This window comes from Pelecanus crispus, chromosome 2 (assembly GCF_030463565.1).
Source record: "Pelecanus crispus isolate bPelCri1 chromosome 2, bPelCri1.pri, whole genome shotgun sequence".
In the NCBI taxonomy this organism is placed as follows: Eukaryota; Metazoa; Chordata; class Aves; order Pelecaniformes; family Pelecanidae; genus Pelecanus; species Pelecanus crispus.
Window position 1 is genome coordinate 101566185 of NC_134644.1, and position 19357 is coordinate 101585541.

The 19357-nt window shown below is 40.2% G+C and overlaps 1 protein-coding gene across 1 annotated transcript in view; it reads right to left on the reverse strand.

The window, feature by feature from the left end:
• The window catches only part of EPB41L4B (erythrocyte membrane protein band 4.1 like 4B), a 179951-nt gene that overhangs the window by 25309 nt on the left and 135285 nt on the right, over nucleotides 1-19357 (reverse strand). Inside the window, exons 20-22 of the mRNA XM_075705285.1 lie at nucleotides 6285-6389; nucleotides 1775-1913; nucleotides 1257-1334 (exon numbers count right to left, since the gene is read on the reverse strand). Of these exons, the coding sequence (XP_075561400.1) occupies nucleotides 1257-1334; nucleotides 1775-1913; nucleotides 6285-6389 (322 nt within the window). The remainder of the gene's footprint in view (nucleotides 1-1256; nucleotides 1335-1774; nucleotides 1914-6284; nucleotides 6390-19357) is intronic.

Here is a 19357-nt window from a genome sequence, read left to right on the forward strand (position 1 = left end):
TTGAAACTGCGTGAGAGAGAATAGCTATGCAGATCTCTCTATCCTTCTAGGGCCGCTGTCCATTCCCAAACTGCAGTGTATCAGTGATAGTCTCAGCTGCTCCCTAGCTCCTGCCCATTCCCCTGCATCAAACCTGTCTTCCCATCGACAGCAGCAAGTCTCTAGGCATAGTATACCCCGTGCCCACCTCAATGTGGCTCAGAAGCCAAAAAGCCACAGCTGAATATTCACATCCCTTCTGCAAGCAGGGAGTGGCCTAGGAGGGATAAGCCTTCACTTCACCAGATGTGCAGGGGAAGCCACATCTCTCATCCAGTGGTAACAGGACACAAGCAGTTATTTACAGACTGGTACCATACTGTCTCTGAAGCAAAATGCATATCCCCAGAGCACCTATCCAATACTGTAAACAAGAACTCAACCATATAGTGAAAGCAATGCACAGAAGTACTTTAATACAAAAATGTTTATGCCAAAAACGTAATGCTGCCCCTGTTGTGCTTTTTATATGCTTTAAACATGGTTTCTAGAAGACAGCAAAAATGGCTTTGGACAGCAGAGGAGCTGTCTGGCATTAGAGCTATTTGCAGTGCAGGATGACTTGGAGAAAGTTAAGGATCATACCGTGATCCTTCAAGTAATCTGCTGGGAATCTGAGGTGAAAGCCTGAGATCACTGAAGTCAAGAGGCATTTTGACTTCAGTGGGACCAGCATCTCTCCTTGCCTTTTAAGCAAAAATACAAATCACGTACCTCTAAAAAAAAAAGTTAATAATCAACACATTATAGAATATTTTGCCTTAAAGTGAAGAAAAGCGCTCTGCTAATGAAACATGAAAGTGCAGGTACACATCTTTGGATTGGCTGTTGGGTAAGGTCTGAGCAAAACTTGTGGGGAGAAGAAGGGACTTTCTAGACAACTCCCAAAAGCAAATCTATGATCACGTTAAGAATCTACATTAAAGGGACAAAGAAGCTTGTGAAACCGGTGCAGCAAGGTGTAAAGATACCCAGGTAGGAGAGAGAAACAAGAAGTCACCCAACAGTAAAAAACTGCATTCAAAAGCTCAGCCATAATATTTGTTGATGTTGACTAAATTTCAGAGATGCTGAGCTGAGTTTGACAAATCATTGAATATCAAGGAAACTTACTTTATTCCTGTGCACTATCCAACACACTGCATAGTATCCCATTCATTTTAGCTGCAGACAAATTACTGAAAACATTTTCCTGGTTGCAAACTGAAACTATTTACCATAGGTGTGGCCTCTGTGAAATCCATCAGGAGGTCACCTGGCTCCAAAGTAAATGTACTTCCAGCATCTGTGGAACTCTAAAGGCAAAGAAGAAACCCAGCACTGAAAAAAACCATTTAATTTCTGTAATTCTGTTAGTTGTTTTTCATTTTTTTTAAATTCTGTAAAGCATAGATTGCCAAATGAATTTCAAATTTCACACCATGTTTTTTAAGCATGGCTACTCAGGAAAGATAGACAACAAAATTATGCACCTTTGAAATTAAGGTAGATATTTATTTAATCCTGACCCACTGCCCTCTAATGTTGATGAAAAACTATTACTGATTTTAGCTGGGCCTTGGAGCAGGCTCTAAATATTTCCTTACACAACAACTTAAACTTATTACTACAACTCTGCATTAAAAACTACTACTAAATGTAGAATTACTCTAAGGAAAACATATTATCTGCAACTCCCTCCCATCCTTCCTGAATGCTCTCTGAACTGACATAAACTCATCTCTTTGCATATTACCTTGCCACCAGGTGAAACCTGTGCTTGTCCTTCTGACGTCTGTGGTGTACACGTTTTCTGCGACCCGGGAGATGCTGAAGACACAGGTGTTGATGCCGCTGCTGCTGCTGCCAGTGCTGGAGGAAGGTCATCTTCATCACTGCAGTCGATAAAAGCAGACAGATCTTCTCATTAGAAAATGTCACCAGACTTTGACCATACTTATGCTGGAGGAGGCACTGGAAACCTGTATGTCAGCTGTAGTGCTTTGGAGCAAAGTTCTGTTTACTCTTCCATCTGTAATGCAGCTAACTTTTCAAGTAAATTTGATTTTTTTTAAGCTTTAAAGATCCCTCAAAGGTCGATTGGCTAGGTAACTCTCATCTGCAAATGGAAATCTTATAGGTATGATGTGCAAGTAGTGTTTCTATGGAGTATATGTATATGAATAAATTAAATTATATGATATTACTCTACTTTAATGTTATTCTTTTCTACAGAGGCTGGCTGTATTGATAAGAACAGATCTGGCTAGATCCATCCATGGGACCGACTGCTTCATTGGCTTTAGACCAATGGGAGATTTGACACCCATTATGCAGCTAGTCTGTGCTATTGTTTTCAAACTGTTTTTAAAGGACTTTGATCGACTCCAAAAAGGAGCTCTTTAGAAACATTCTTTTGAGGGTATCTTTTTCCTGTCCCATTTATCCTGTTTACAGAGAAAACATTTTATTTAAAACCAGGTTGCACGCATCCCTTGGGCTCTAGGCGGTCAAGCTGAGCTCTTTCCATCTCACCTACTGTCACCACTAAATGAAAGCCAGTAGAGAACATTATACTTTCATTTACTTTTGTAGAGCCCCATTGACTACGAATCATTGGGATCAGTCAGCCCTGAGTCAGGATGTTTCCAACTGCTAATTGCAATTGCATGGAGGTAAACAGAGTCACAATTTGGCCTACAGAACCTTTATTACTGGGAATGATGTGTGAAAAGGAAAGACTACAGCTTGACAGTTTAAAGCACATGGAAAAATTATGAAGAAAAATTATTTCTGCTCCTAAAATGGCACCAATTTTAACTACCAATTAGGTAGTCACAGTGCGCAGACACCTGCCATGCCAGTTTGACAGACACTTCCAGAACAGAATGGTACTTGGTTTAGTGCTACTTGAAGGTAGCATGCCTGGGTAACACAGTACTTCAAAACTACATAGCATACAGGGTACATAGATTTATGGTGGGTTGTTTGGGTGATAGCTATGGTTTTTTATTACGATATAAAGCTATGGTGATTAATGCTATCTTTTCCATGCTTCATCTTGTTACTTCTTCTGGGTAAGGATAGAAGTCAGCATCAGAGCATGTACAATACACTGTTTTTATGCTGGAAAGAAAATGCAAAATCTTTTGGACCTGTTCAATAGATGTTTTATTAATGCAACAAGCCAGAGTTGGGCTGTTGACCTACTTAATCTCTCTTCCAGAAACATGTAGCTGACATTTTCTCAGTCCTTGCTCCCCATTCTCAGCAGGAATACACTGGCACCCTCCCCATCCTCGCTGGGTAAAGCTGCTCTGTTGCATACAATGAAGTGGAAAATTGTCAAGAAATTGCCAATTCAGAAAGGCTTCTTAGTGTCTGGGAATCAAAGCTAAGGGTTAGGGTCCAGTCTTACCAGTCATTGAGCTATTAGCATGCAAGCTACAAGTCTGAGAATTAGCCTTCTTCACTGTATTCCTTTCACAATACTTCTTCACTATTTCTTTGCATATCCCCTATTTGCAGTCCAGACACAAGATAATTTAAATTGAATAGAATTTGGATCTACCAAAAAAAAAAAAAGCACGGCCCATATTTTTAACTGTGAAGCCTTCAGTCCTACACATGGCCACAGCATAGGTGACACCTGTGGTTAGATGTTTTTATGTGCACTTGAGGTGCTGTTCCTCATGCTTAACACTGGATGACTGAAAATCCACATGGGGGCAAGACATGCTCAAAACTGGTTCCTCAAAAACTCACCAGCCAAAATTGAGAATTCACTCCTGAATATGTAAATTCTTTTTTTAAATATAGTGTTTAAATGTTCCTTCTCTCTATGTGTGTAATAACACCATTGCCTTTTCCACCACATAACCCTGCCTCTAGTCTGCTTTCCATTCCACTTGCCTCCCACTGTACTATTTGTCACTTCAGCTCTTGCCTTCCCAAGTTCTGCTCTTCCCAGACGCTACTGAATTCTCTGTGATACTGTTACTCCCAGTGCCCCCTGGCATCCCTTCCCTTCTCTCTAGGCCAACCCCTCACTCATTTTCATTTACACTCTCCTTTCGCCAGTGCCGTTCTCAGGTGTGGGGCCACACATTCTGCAGGTGCTCAGCAGCTCTGGGGGACTGGCTAATTTTCATGTACAGAAAAGGGAGGTGCTCAGTCTGTGGCCCAAAGATTTTCTCTTTGCCTTTTAAGAACAGGTTGGCTAAATATTTTCTCAGGCAAGAATGATCTAGGAATAGCTGATTCTGCTTCAGGAATAACCCCTTGCGGTACTTATTGTCATTGCTCTATGTCCTAGTACCTCTACCAGTCTTTTGGTTGTCACCTTCTATTTATTGGCAAACACACACTCTCCAGTGCTAACCTACCCTAGAGCAATTTTTTTCACCCAGAGTCTTAAAAACTGATTTCTTTCTAGCCTTGCTATCTTCAACACCAACTTATCCTACTACCTTACTTTGATGATGCCATGGGAAATTTTCTGCTTCTGCATACATAACATTACCAAGGTAGCCTTACATTAAAATTGTCTACACAGAATAACCCTGTTCTCTTTGTTTGCCATGTAGCAGTATTTGAGGACCAGTTTAACAACCTGTTTAGGTTAAAACTTAAATCAAAAACTTTTTCAAGTGTGCGTACAAAACCTGTGACTATACCTGCAATAGGACATGAATTTCTTGCCTGTCCTTACACATCAGTGTGCTCAAAGAACAGGATCAGCCACCGTGCCCTGTTCATTACCTGCCATATGAAGAGCATCAAATAATTGGTCCTCTCAGTGTCACGGCCTTTTCCTTTGCTGACTGCTATCTATAAGTCCCTGCATTATACAAAAATCTGAAAAACCAGATGCATCTTGACATATGTAGGAGAATTCCTTCCCCTGGCTTGTAGAAAAAGATGTAATAGAAGTGGTGTCTTGTTCAAGAAAAGTGCACTGCTGTTTGAGCTACGCTGGGCAGAATGAGTGAGCAGGCTTCATTCAGGCTTCAGGAAACTGCTCGTACTAAATGCTGCGAAGTTCCCTGTCACACATTACCTTCAGGATTAGAGAGCAGTAAGGGAACCTGGGTTGTCTTCCCAGCTTGAGTTGTCAATTCCCATCTCCTGTCTCATTTTCAGACCATACTGGTTGATGTATCATAGTAAAAGAGAGCTTGGCCTGCTGACCAAGCTGTGGCTGTGTGTTCCCATATGACATCCTTGGTCTCTTGGACAAAAAGCAATTTGGCTCATTGCTCATTTTCCTCCTAGTTTCAATTTGATTCATTCTTCTGTTTCTTCTGCTAAATAATTTTTCAGTTTTGGTGATGTAGATTGTTACTGTTTTCCCATAACAAAAGCCAGTGTTCTTACTAGTGAGACAGAAAATAACTACATATTGATATTTATTAGAATCCTTTTGGAGAGAAGGAAAACTTTTGCTAATATTGCAATACATTTAGTGATACTAGAATGTTAAATTGCTGGAGGGACGAACTGTTGCCATTCCACGTAGAAAGCATACATATCTTTTTCTTCATTATGGCATCGGTGTTCTTGTACTAATAAGTTTATGCTGACATTGTCCCTTTTTTTCCTCCAGTTCCTCCTGGCCTTGTCTGTCCTTTCATATGAAGGACAAATCAACAAACTGATTTCCACATCTATTCAGTACCTCATATCTCCAGAGACTCTCAAATTGGATGAATTAGGTGTAAATGGGATGCCAAAGCCCTATAGGCACAGATCACTCTTGCCAGGACTAAGAGACCTAACTTTACTGACTGTAGCTGTAGTGGGCTCAGCAATTTCTGCATGTGACAAAATCAGAGAGAGAGAGAGAAGGTGCACTTTTGGAGAGGGAATGCCTGACAGCACAGCTTGACCACCCAACAACTAAGGACTGTTTTCCTCATTTTGCAAATGGGGTTGTAATGAAGCAGACAGAGCAGCTTGCTCCAGCTCACTCCAGGTCTTTGACATTTCGTGTGGAGAAGAGGTTTTTAATTCCTAACCTATAAGCTCAGAAAAAGGCAGAGGGCCTGCAGTCCTGAGCATTAACAATTGCATAGGGACGACAAATTCATTTTGTATTAAAAGCTTAAAGATTCTCAGTGATGAAAGGAATGGTATCAGTATAAGATCATTATCATGTAATTGCACTCATGCCTTTCAGAAGGCATAGCTAGAGCAGTAATTAGCATCCCCCTTCATTTTCAGCTGTAGTAGGCAAAAACATAAAGATAGTGCTATACGTTACTCACAAACTGTACTGCCTCGTTAACTTCCTCACACGAGAAACTTTAATCTCCTGCTTTTCTGTAGGGCCAGTTGATGGCGTAGTTTCAGGTCGTACTGGAGCTGGACTTCTAAAAATAACAAGAAAAATATATGTGGCACAGCCTTTATGTAAACTACTTCAGGCATATCAACAAAATTCTAACTCATCAACACATATTTATCTTGTAAAGTGGCAAGTACCCATTGAAGTTCATCCTTTTGTTCCATTTATAGTTCACAGACCAATGTGCATGAACAGAAAAGGATGTGCGAACTCACTCTCCTGTGCATTGCATACCATTTATAAAAGCAGCAACTGATTACAAATACAGAGCCTATGTAAGAGATGATGTGGAAGTGTCACTGTTTCCAAAATACAACATTTTAAAAACAGCCCAGCAATTCAGTCATGTCAGAAATATTTTTACAAAAATACCTTTAACAAAAACTATTTTATGAGTTGTGAAACCTGTTCTGCTTAAAATAGTTTTTACCTGAAATTAAATATTATCCTTCTGCATTTGGAAGAGCAGCTCAAGGGAAATGAACTAATGGATTTGATCCAATAAAAGGGTACTTGCTAGGAAAAAAGCAAAACTCGGACATGTTTCAGATGCTCATGAATGTGAAACACACCTGCAGAGCTCCAGCAGAGGATAGAAATGGGAATGAGGAGACCCACATAAAAGGATCTTCTTTTTAACCATTTATCAGTAGAGTTAACTAAGGCTTGAATACAAATAGCATAAATACTAAATACAAGATCTTCATGACCTTGGGAGGAAACCATTTCAACCGTGAGCTTGAGTGGCATGAAGACACATGAATTATCTTAAATGCTACTTATATTTGAAGCAACAAATTATGATTAAATACATCATATGTGATCATATGTGTATTAGAAATGCTATAAGCATAATAAATATGCCAAACATTAAAGGAGTAATTTGAAAGTCTTGATTATGATTGTTATTGATTATGATTATGATTATTATGATTAATAATTTATGAAACGGTATTCTGCCATCTAATCTGAAGTCAGATACTAAGTTAGTATTTCAGCAGCCTTACCGATTGCTGGTGGGACTGCTCATGCACTGGGGTACATTCCACAACTGGCAGAAGCGGTACAATCTTGTCTCTAATACTATAAATTTGGGTTTAATTTTTTGAGTGTACCTGCATCGTATTAGTCTTCTAAAGACATAATAAGATAAGCGTATTTAATCTTCACAATTGCAGTTCCCTCTGATGCAGTTTTAAGCTTCATTAACTCTCTCTGATAACTGCTGAACCTGCTGTCCAGCTACAACAGAACCTAGTGGGATGGCATAGCCTTCAGATTATATCTTCAGTTTTCCTATGTGTTTTTTAGTCCTTGGGAAGGCCACAGAGCATCAGATGGAGGAATGGGAAGTAGGAGAGTACAAAGGACATACATAAATCATAAATCATAAATCCAGCTATACTAGTTCTACTTCTCGTGCAACAGCTTTCATTGATTTTTGTTCTGCTTTTTGATCCCATTAATTTCAAGAATTCAGTACGGATAGCAGCAAGATTCATATCTTGCCCCTTCCCAAATTCCAATTTCAGGATCAGTCATTTATATCTCAGGATTGCAATGAGATTAATGCAGAACAATCCAGACAGATTTTCAGACTTTTTGCTGAGTTTCTTAGGCTGGGAAATAAGGGGAGGCTAAGGGAAGAAAAAAGCCCAAACTATCTTGTTTTAATCTTGGTCAGTATGTCTGATCTGGAAATCTGCGAATCAACATCATGATGGAAGCCCCCAATGTCATTTTCATCATGTCAGTCTTCAGAGTGGATGACTGCTCTAGCTATTCTTTTTTTAGACACCTTGTGCTAAACCAAAGGTAGCTTTGACAACTGAAAAAAATTGCTAGTTCAATTTACCCAAAGCAATTTTCAGTTCAAGTTCTGACATAAGCAGGATAAATATGTCAAGACCTGTTTAATGACTGGATCTGATGGTCAGATCCTCAAGGGGTGTGAATGTGTGTAATGCCATTATTTCCAGCCCAAGCTTTCTGAAATACATTAGCTGAAATTCTTGCTCTCAATGAGCGCAGTCCCCACAATTCTCCAATACCTTTCTAAAAGAGTAGTTACAAGTTTTAAACCTTCTCATCAACCCAGTGAAAGCAGGAACAAAAATAGTAGTATCAACCACATGTGAGTTAAAAAATGTTTGCTCAGAAAGGTAATAAGCAATGCACTAATACTATCAAGGGGCTCAGGAAACAGCACAGTGTGGAACAGCAAAGCTGGTAACAAATCTATTTCCAGTTCAGGGCTACTTCAAATTACTCAAGACAACATTAAAATCTGTAACGAAAGTAAATCAGATATTTTTACACACAGGAAAATTTGAAATTATAATTTCAGTTCCTTTAAAAAGTTTCATTTTACAAAGCCTGTATATCTCCTTTTGATTCTCACAGTTTGCAATTTTAAAAAAGGGGAGGAGGTGGGACTTTTGAAGCAGTTATTTCAATTGCCAAAACCAAATTTTTGTTTGAAAAGATATTGTGCAATTTTGTAACTAAAGCAGTTTATAATGATTTCAAAGCAAGTTATGAAACTGATTTGTATGTATGAAACTTTTTAAAATTCTAAGTGTTGCACATGAAAAATTTCACACAACTGTGATTAAAGGCGTTTGAGAACCAAACAGGACCTACTCTGTAACCCAACAAATAGATGAAAAACTTATTGTCTTCCTTTGAATGCTGCACATTTTCAAGTGAACAATATAAAAAAAAAAGCCAAGATACAGTACCACTAGACATACCTACACCTATTTCAGTGATTGTAACTGTTCAGATAAACTTTACTTGTATTTTGTATCATGCCAGTAAAGTATCCCACTCACCTATTTTGCAAAAGCAATACAATTGGAAAAGCAAAAACTTCTTTCCCTTTATTACAAAATATTGCCATAATTTTTGTTAGAGGCTGGATGCAGTGGCTATCTTTCTCCTGGTATTTTTCAGGCCTCTGGGAGAGACACAGGCACCATTTAATTGCACATTTCGAGAAGCTGCAGGTTATCTGGGGTGCAAATTGAAGCTGCCTCTGAATGAAACGGAGCAGTGGCAATAGGCTGAGTGAATCCAGTCTACCACAAGCACGAGGTGAAATGTTAGACTAGTCCTACCAACTGCAGAGCTGGATTTTTGCCCTCATTAAAACCTTGCTAGGTTAGCTCTTTCCACACCAGCCTAAGAAATCCATGACAGCTCCTGTTTCATCTCCAAACACTCTTCCTCAGTCTGAACATGCTCAAAACTGTTGCTACTCTCACTTCAGCGACCAGAGCAAGTGCTCAGCTTGATCAACTCAGAGCCTGATCTGCGTTTAAAAATGGCAGGCTTTTAATACCACACAAACTCTTAAGAATGATCTCATTGATATTGCTGAAAAAGAAGCAACTATAAAGCAGCATAACTTCTATTGTTATCTTTTGAATTCTACAGCCAGAATATATTATCTTATATGGAAAGATATGATTCTTGAATAAAAGCCTTGTAATTATTTTGGCTATTTAAATAGAGTCATTACGTGCAGATATCACCATTTGTAGTTTATAGTCCTACATGTAGTATGTGAACTTGAACAAAACCTGAAGTGTTGAAGGATCAGCAGGACTCAGACTTAAAACAGAAAAAGAAAAAGAAAATGTGCAGTCGTGCAGTGTATTACAGTTCCTTTGTAAGGTTCTGTTTCAATGTCATTAATTCATAAGAAACCTTTTTCCTGTAACAGTATCCAACCACCACAGCATAAAAATGAAGGTACTGAACCAAGACAGAGTTACTTAATGACCTGGCACCTGACATAAAAATCTGTCACTTCCTGGTGAGAATGACAATAACAACCACGAATGTCAGCATGCAGTGGCAGGTCATCAGAAACTGCCTGTGCACCGAGAGACCCAGCACACTCCTGAGCAGCAGCCAGCACGCTACACTGAACCAGCCTCACCCCATTTCATAAGCCTGCACAGAAACATAAACAAGTCCTAGAGAGAGATCCCCCCAAACCCAAGAACATTGGAACAGGCTGCCCAGAGAGGTGGTGGTGTCACCATCCCTGGAAGTGTTCAAAAAACGGGTAGATGTGGCACTTGGGGACATGGTTTAGTCTAGTCTACCCTTGATTGGCTTAGAGTAGACTTGGTAGTGTGGGTTAATGGTTGGACTGGATGATCTTAAAGGTCTTTTCCAACCTAAATGATTCTATGATTCTATGATTTCTATGAAATTTGTTTGGTTCTCAGGGTAGCAGCCAACAGGGCTACTGAAACCAAAACTGCTCACAAAAAAACATGCATTGTGGAACATTTCAAGTGACCGCAGATGTTCACCTATTTAGCTTGAATCTTCCCTGGGGACATGATGTAGGTGCTCGTGCCGAGGGACTTGGGGGGTCCCATGCCACCCTGGCTCAGTCGTAATGGGGAGACTAGTTTGCAGGGCTGGGGCTATGCTGCTGCCTGCACTGCCCCTTTGCGCACCATGGCTTCCACAGCCTGACATGCCTTCCTCGTTCCCTGCTAAGCTGGCTCCGAGCAGACCTCTGTACTTGTTTGAAACGTGGCAAATGGGCCACGTGGGACCAAACAATTGTGCACCTAGTAAGCTGAAAGGGATAAAATAACTTCTTTTTCCCTGGAGGATCCAGTTCAGAATTTTAAAACCACAAAAGTCTGCTGGGAGAACCCGCTTCCTGCATTTGTCTTTAACAGGTTTTATCCTCTTTGCTGCTGTTTGTGCCTTTTTTGCCATCTGGAACAATCTCTCTCCCTCCATCCTCCCAGAATAAGCCAAGAGGTAGAGGCTAAAAGCTCCATGATTTACAAGGATACGGCCATCTGCATGGAGGTTGACCTGCCTTCAGGTGCTGACTCATGGGGAAAAAAAAAAACCCACTGCCTGATTTTTGGCTTCAGAACTCCCTTTGAGTGAGAATATGGTAGTGAAATCTTGGGAAGGAAAAGCAAGGAAGAAAGGAAAGAACAGGAAAAATATTTGACAGATACATTCTCTTGTATATCAAAGACATAGCCTAACACGATAAACAAACACACACAACCACATAAATCTTTTCTCAGTCTGTGCTCTGAGGGTTTCATGCTTATTTCTTTTCCAAAGTTATGGCCATATGAAGTTAAGAAACAATAATACGTGCTTTTTCACTCTGATAAGGTAGCTTGTCTCAGAAGACAGGTTAGCTCTCCAGAACATTATTTAGACATTTGAAAGCTATTGCTAGCATCAAACTTTCTGAATAAAGGGTTTTTTTGTCTTCCTCCCGCCCCCCCCCCCCCCCCCCCCCCCCTTTTTTTTAATATAGATTGCGGATGTACAACAAAAGTCTTTGCTACAGAGCAGCAGCCAAATCCAAAAATAGCTTGTGGGCTTTCCTTACCCTCCTCACTTGAGTTCTGTTTCTTTTAAAGGAAGAAATTCCCTCCCCTCCCTTGTCCTTGTAATGAAAATGTGTCTGCAGTCTAGATGAAAATGTGGTGCTCCTATGGTCCAACAGATACATAATGATGATACAGAAACTGTTCTTTTCCCCCAGCTCAGAGTAATGTTGCAGGTCAACACCCACTATCTAAGGTCAAACTGAGCTACAAATCCTACCTCTCCATATGGCAACCAAGACAGCCGTTATAAATGCTGTGGTTTCCAAAGAGCCTAGGCACAGTGTAAGGGACATGGCCAAAGAAATGCACCTCGGGTGGGGTATTTCATCAACTTAACCTCATCTGAAAGGTCTGAGTACTGCTCCTTTCTCTGTAGCTCAGAGATTAAGAATACAATTACAAACAATTCATCAGCATCTGACTTCAGGCAATAAGTCAAAGAGGTCTTTAATGCTCTAAATGAAGTCAAAGAACATACCTAGGTGTCCTATCTGCAATCTTTAATGCAGACTGGCATGCAAAGGCTATGTAAGAGTTCAGCTTGAAGTTATGACTTTGATGCAGAAATTACTGGGTGAGGTTCCTGTAAAAAGCCAGAGTAGCAGATCCATTAATGTGTCCACTGGATTGAGGCCAGGCTGACGTGTATTTAGCTATTCACTTTATTGTTGGAAACTCTGGTTGAAATTTTTCAGTTGGAGAATGAATGTTTTTTATTTTTGATGATGAAGATTGAATGAAAAAGCAGCTTTTTAAAAGCAATTAATATTTGTTAGAAGGAAGTCAACATAGATAATGCTTTTAGTTTTCCTAGAATATTTCACAATACATTTTAGAAGGAGATATTTAAATGTTGTTTCAGACTCTGCCTCATAGAGTTAAGTCCATTCTGATTCTAAGAAAACACAACCTGCTTGGAGTCACTGAAGTTCATGTCAGGTAAAACCAAGCACCTAATTTTTGATCAGCTTAAATTCTGACCTGCCTAAAAGTTCTTTTGTATATGTCTGTTTTTCTAGGGAACTGAAGGTTTTGACTTGAGGAAACAAGCTGTCCATAATCATCCAGGTGACGTGCCTATTCTTAGCCTCCAAATGTCAACGTGGACCACAGCTCTTGCTGGATGGCTGGTCCAAAACTTCAGCTCTGTGAAGCTTAGAAACTACCTACTGAGAAACTGTTCATGGTTAAGGTCCCAGACTTTAAGACCTGGTGTCAGTTTGCGGTCTTTGTAAGAACTGCTGTTAGATACAGTGTCCAAGAGAGCTGTGTGGGCCACAGCTGTCTCTATCAATTGAAATTTCTAAATAAAAATCAGTTCATGTTCCTTGAAGTCTTGAGCAGCTGATAAGCAGCTGTAGAATAAATTCCACTTCTCTGAGAACACTACTACCACTCCAGAACCCTAGCTTTCCTTACAAAAAAAGGAAAGTTGTTTTTTTTCTTAAAAAAAGTTGTCTTACTTATGATTCCAAAGAGTCCTAAGTCAATGTCACTGATAGAAAAAGTCAGAGCGCAGAGTACACATTGTTGGATAAGCTAGAACAAACTCCCTGTGCACATGCCTACATGCTGTTGGAAAGTTACCCTGACATTCACTGGAAGATACTGAGGTGTTAATATCCAACACGTGTACAGATTAGGCAAACATCAGTATGCTTTGCACCTTGCTCATATGGTCATATCCTGAGAGCACCTGCAGAGAGCCAAAGTTCTCTGAAAAAACTGGTTCAGATTCACACTGTACCAGGTACTTCAGCAGGATGTTAGCTCAGATACCAAGAGATGATAATTCAAATGTTAATATAGTCTGTGCAGGTGAGAAAGGAAAGGGAAAAGCACAAGAATGCAGACATTACTTTGAGTGACATTCCACCCTTGATGATACATGAAAGTTATATGTAAGAAGTATCATCACTTCGGTCAGAAAACATGTAGGACATATTCACATAAATTGAAAGGCAGCCAAACTCAAAGCCTAGTGTACATCAGATGCAGGAGCCACAGCTGGGGAATTACATTCTGACAATTTGTATGAGCAAAGCTTACTCTGCATTGGGCATTCAGAAGAGTGCCTCCTGATTCATCTGTACCCTGTATAACTTGATATAATTTAATATTTTCCACCCTTCTTTTCTGGCGTGCAGCATCATCAGGCTTTGTGCGGTAACATTTAATTTTACGTTACGTGTTGAGCAGCTCCTAATGTAATTAGTCTTAATGTAATGGCGTAATTTGGTTTTGGATGGGAAGATTTACAAAGAAAATTAGAATAAATGAATGCACAAAGCACCAGCTGGTGCTTATACCTACTCCCACGTAAGAAGAATATTGCTATTTGCAATCCTATGAAAGATGAGATAATTTGGATAACAAGGATCAACAAAGGGTGATGCAGCAGTTGGTCTAAACAGAAAGCAATCTGCAGACAAAACCTGAACCATGTGGGATGTAAAGCATGCCAAAGTTGGTAACAATCCAAAAGCATGTTATAACAGAAAATAAATATTGCTGTCCATAAATGTGCCACATGGTGCACAGCAACAAGTGGCAACAGTGACAAGAACAGTAATAGCTGACCAAACAATTTGAGGGCTTCAGTTGAAGAGGACTCTTGACTGACAACACTTGGGCACCTGCCTCAGAAGTGCAGGAACTTGCATTTACATATTTGATCAGTATTTTGCATAATAGGCTGTATAATCTCCATCCTTGGAGGTTTTCAAAATTCAGCTAGACAAAGCTATGGCTGACCTTATTTAGTGTTGGTGACAGTCCTGCTTTGAGCAGGAGGCTGGACTAGATGACCTCCAGATGTCCCTTCCAATTAACAGTTCTATAATTCTATGATAAATAACTAAAATTTCTCAGAAGCAATGTAAATTACTATTTCAATTTTCCAAAACATAACCTCAAAAGAGTGCATCTATTTTAACTACTGGATAGTCTTGTGTGTGTAACAGTAAGCAGCGACTCACAAAATGAAGACTAATATTTAGCAGATGAAGAAGGTGTTAGGGTTTACATGTACCAGCTCTTGAAGACCTTCAGGCAGATCACCTGAATCAGACATGCATCATGTCTAAACTTTCCTGACCTCCAAGTGACCATGAAGAAAAAAGTACATTATCAGCGAATCCCAATAATTGACAGGTAATTCCTGTCTTACAAATTTTATTTCAGTTGCTTACCAAACTTTCTTTAACTTTAGGCATTTTTGCTAACATTTCCACTGCCTGATTTGTCCCAGGATGAAAGTTGGCTTGGCAAACAGGCTATGCCTGAGGACAACCAGTATTTTCTCTGGTTCCAAAGTATTAGCAGTTCCTGACATATGTACTAATTTGGTCTAATTCTTCACAAACTGGAATTCCTGAAGCCATTGCAGCAGAGTTATACCAGGGATTACATTCAGCCGTATTTGAAGAAGAGAATAAAATAAGAAATGTGTAGACCTTTATGTTAAATATAGCTAAACTCTGTGTGTGTGAATCTGTGTGCACATGCGCACACATATATACACACTATAGGCTTACCCAGGTGGTCATAGCCAGAGAGAAAACATATATACTTCAAAGAGTTTTCAGGAGAGGTTCATGTATAGGCAGTGGAGAAGTTTTACAGATGGTGCTTCTGTCTGGCAAAGCTTTGAATAAGGAGAGTAATAATGGAAGGAATTCTCTTGATGGGGTTCTGTGGTTAGCCATATATTTAGTACATTTAACAAAGGAAGCAGACTGGCAATTAGGTGGGAAATTTCTGGAAAGAAAGTTGAAGAGATTATCTTTCTAGCAGCCCATCCCTTTACTAAGAAATGTGTGAGGTTTATAAAAAGGTGAAGAGCTGACTAAGTGATTCACATTCACTTGATACGCTGCAGGAGAGAAACCTCTGCATTCCTGATCACTAGATGGGCCGGGCCTCGATGAAGAGGAGGGTGTGACCAGAGGTGATAAGAAATTGGGTGACTACAATTTTCATTTTTATATTGCCTACAATATTTTATATTTCCTTCATTATACAAATGTTCTGGCAGACAGCCTGAACCCTGATCTCTCAAGATTAAAAGAATCAAATAAAAAAATCCCAGCTGGAGGCAGGTGATGAGAGCCTTACCAAAACTATACAGAAGAACATGCAGTAATCTCAAACCTGAACTAAATTAGGTATCTAATCAGCAAATTCCTCCTGAACATTTCTCCCTTGACACTTCCATCTGGACACCAGATACCTGGGTGTAAGGAAGTTTCTAACAGACAGGGAAATACCTCTGTTACTTCCTCATAATGCCGTCTGACCCATTCGGCACCATGACAGGTGCTCCTCTAACAACACTAAAGAAGAAAATGTTCTATTAGAAAGGCTTTTCTAGCTCTAGTGGAAGATAAATTCCTCTTGTTGGTCATAAAAAGGACTGATATTACCACTGCCTCCCTTGCAGACTTGGGCCCAAAAGACATTGCAAAAGAAGTACCATTAAAAATCATGGCAAAATGTCTGGCATTGCAAATTCCAAAAGAGACCAATGTTCACACAAACGCATTTTTTCTACGTGCCTTAACAAAGCGTGCCTCACTATGCAAGGTGGTAACTGCAAACTAACTGTATCTCTTCTTGATTCGATACAGGCAGTATAAAAAGCAAAATAATGCAAATACATGAATAACACATTTTTTCAGGTGTTTCTTCTTCCATAAACCAATATTATGTTCTGCCTTGTCCAAAATGCTTAAGCCCCAGCTATATAGCTGGGCTGTACTTCTCTGTACATATTATTTGGATGTTGATGAAAACGTGTGCTTGGGAGTCTTACAACAGAGCCGTAATAAAGACATGTTGAACTCTTCTTCGTAGGACTTCCATGTCTTATCAAGATAACGCATGGCTCTCCTACTTAACTGGCTTTTGAAATTCTCCTCCCATTAGCTACTTTCATTTGACTTTGTTCAGCTGAGAGCTCTGTCATGTGCAGCCCAAATGGATCCAGCTGAGGTAACCATACCACTTGCCTACTGCCACTGTCCAGATCTGCTGCCCTGCTTGGGGTTATCAGCAAAGCAGCAGGGTCAGCAAGGGGAACGTATGGCTGTGTCCCAGTTCACAGTGCACTATGTCAGTCTTAATTGTGGAATAAGGAGAGTGTAAGCTAGGACACTGCAGCATGTATTGGGTTGACTGAGTCACCAGCTTTTTCCTCACTGAATGTGGGAACCAGCACTTGAAACAGTCTGGGAGAAAAAAAATCCTATCCAGAGGAGGGGAAGCTATAGAGACACACAGTACTGCTCTCCAAAAGCAGGGAGGAGAGAGGACTGTACTCTTCTGTGGTACCACATCCTCCTGCAGCTTAATCTGATGTGTACAGGTTAGCTATTAACAGGAAGATCAGGAGACAAACTTTGCACTTCCAGCCTGTGCACCAAATGACAGAGCAAATTTCACAGGCTTTCCCCTCCTGAAAGCTGACAAAATAGTGCAATTTCTGCTTCAGCTGTGTTTTTCCCCCCCCTATTTAAAATGACTTAGATACAGAAGGATCTACAGTTTGCCAACAGACACAGAAAACAGGTGAATAAATTGACTGATACACGATGACTTTGCATAAGCACAACATTATACACCATTCTGAGGCCATGCCCAACAAAAGGACTGGAGACCCGCTTGTAGCAAAAGTGGCTGTACCACACATACCTATGAGTAATTACTAGTTGAACCAGAACTAATTCTACAAAGAGCTATAGCAATTGTTAGCCAAATTGAGTCTGCCGTGGCAGATGCTAAAATAATTGCTCAGGGGGATTACAGGCCATATCCAAGCAGTTAATTCATTAGAAGTGTAATCTTCAGAGTGGCAATGGACGAGCAGACAAAATGGTAGCAAAAGGAGCACAGTTCTTTAATCAAATGAGCACTACTGCCCTCCTTCCTCACCTTCTATTTCCCTATTTGTATGAACAATTCATGCTTCAGTTAATGATCAAAACTGCATATGTTTGCTTACTAGCTAGCCTGAACAAATTTCCCAATGTCCTGGGTTTGGAAAAAAAAGGGCATTTTGCTAGTGCATTGTACAGTCATCAGTAATCAAATACATGAAGTCACTGTCCCTGCTATAAATCCCTTGCATGAAAAGAGTGGAGTATTGTTAAATAGCTGTGACAGATACTGGTTTCAACTGGCAAGATATTTCAGGAAACAAACATCCCTCAAACGTTCACACAGGTGTTATCTACAGGAATGTCTGCATGGGTCCTTGCAGGAATAAAAAATACATTCCACAGGGAGGGCTTTTTCACAAAGGATACTTGTGTATTTCTCACCTAAAGAAGAGAAAAACTCCCAGGTGACTTGTCTGACCAGTATGAACTAACCCTTGACTCTATTCAGGTGCAACTCCTAGTAGAGCAAAGGCTCATTTGTGTCCACCCAAGCCCAGAAAATAGAGGTTACAGAGGATGCTATTGGCAAATAGGTCACGTGCTGGCTGTCTGCAAGGAAGCGTATGTCTCTGCAGAAAGGGAAGCCACTTGAAGGAGAAAGAGAATTGGTTGGACACTGAATTTATTTTGCATTACTCTCTGAGTTTTGAATGCAGGCTGTTACAATTGGTCTATCCCTGAGCATTGATTACTTGTATATTTGCACCTCCAGGACACAGACACAAAGCAATAAAACAATACCATTTAATTTGGCACAACTGACTACAGAGGAAACAAAGCTTGACATAAACCAGATAAAAATAAATATTAGACAAATATACACCAGACTGCTGCATACTGAGAACTCCAAAGTGGCTTTTATGAGTTTATAAGCTTGGATGTGTGCAAAAGAAAACATTAAAATTAGCTTTGCAGCCAGGTTGCCATCCTCACACATGCTGAACAGTACCTCACCTCACAAAGCACACAACTCATTTACAGCTCAGCATGATGAAGAAGGAGAGAATCTATTACAAAATGTGAAATAGAAACGCTTTTCTACAGATGTTATCCAGAAGTTCAGCAAAGGTGAGTAAGGAAAACAAGTCTTTAGCCACGTTCCAAATTACACAGGGGTTTACAAAGCAGGTCCTCCTGAACTGCTTCTGGAAGTGACAGCAACCCAGCAAAGGGTGTTGTGGCAAAGACAATACATGAAACCTATTTCTATTAAACAAAGAAATAGGTCACTGTGTAGCATACAGGATGAATTTTCTCAGTGGTCCTAAGAAAGTTGTGTAGATGTCTCAAAAGGGCAATGGCACAGGAGAAAAGTGGGTGATTCTAAATATCAGGTAGACTTTGCAGCCCCTTGGACAAACCAATGGGAAAATCACAGCCTGCCAGGCTGGAAGTTACAGCTCTGCAGGGTATCCCAAGATGAGAGACGTGTGGGGAACTGGGAATCACAGCTGTACTGCAGGCAAGCCAGGGACTGCCATGGAAAGCAATAGCATCGCCTCTCACATCTCCTCCTGCCTCACCACCACCAACCATCCTTGCTGTTCTTCTCTAGGTAGCTGCTTTCACTAAGCAAATGTAGCAGCTCTGCTAGTCCAACCTGATCAGACAGGAATTTTTGAATGCAATGTTTTTTGAAGACTATTGCTGATTTATCACCT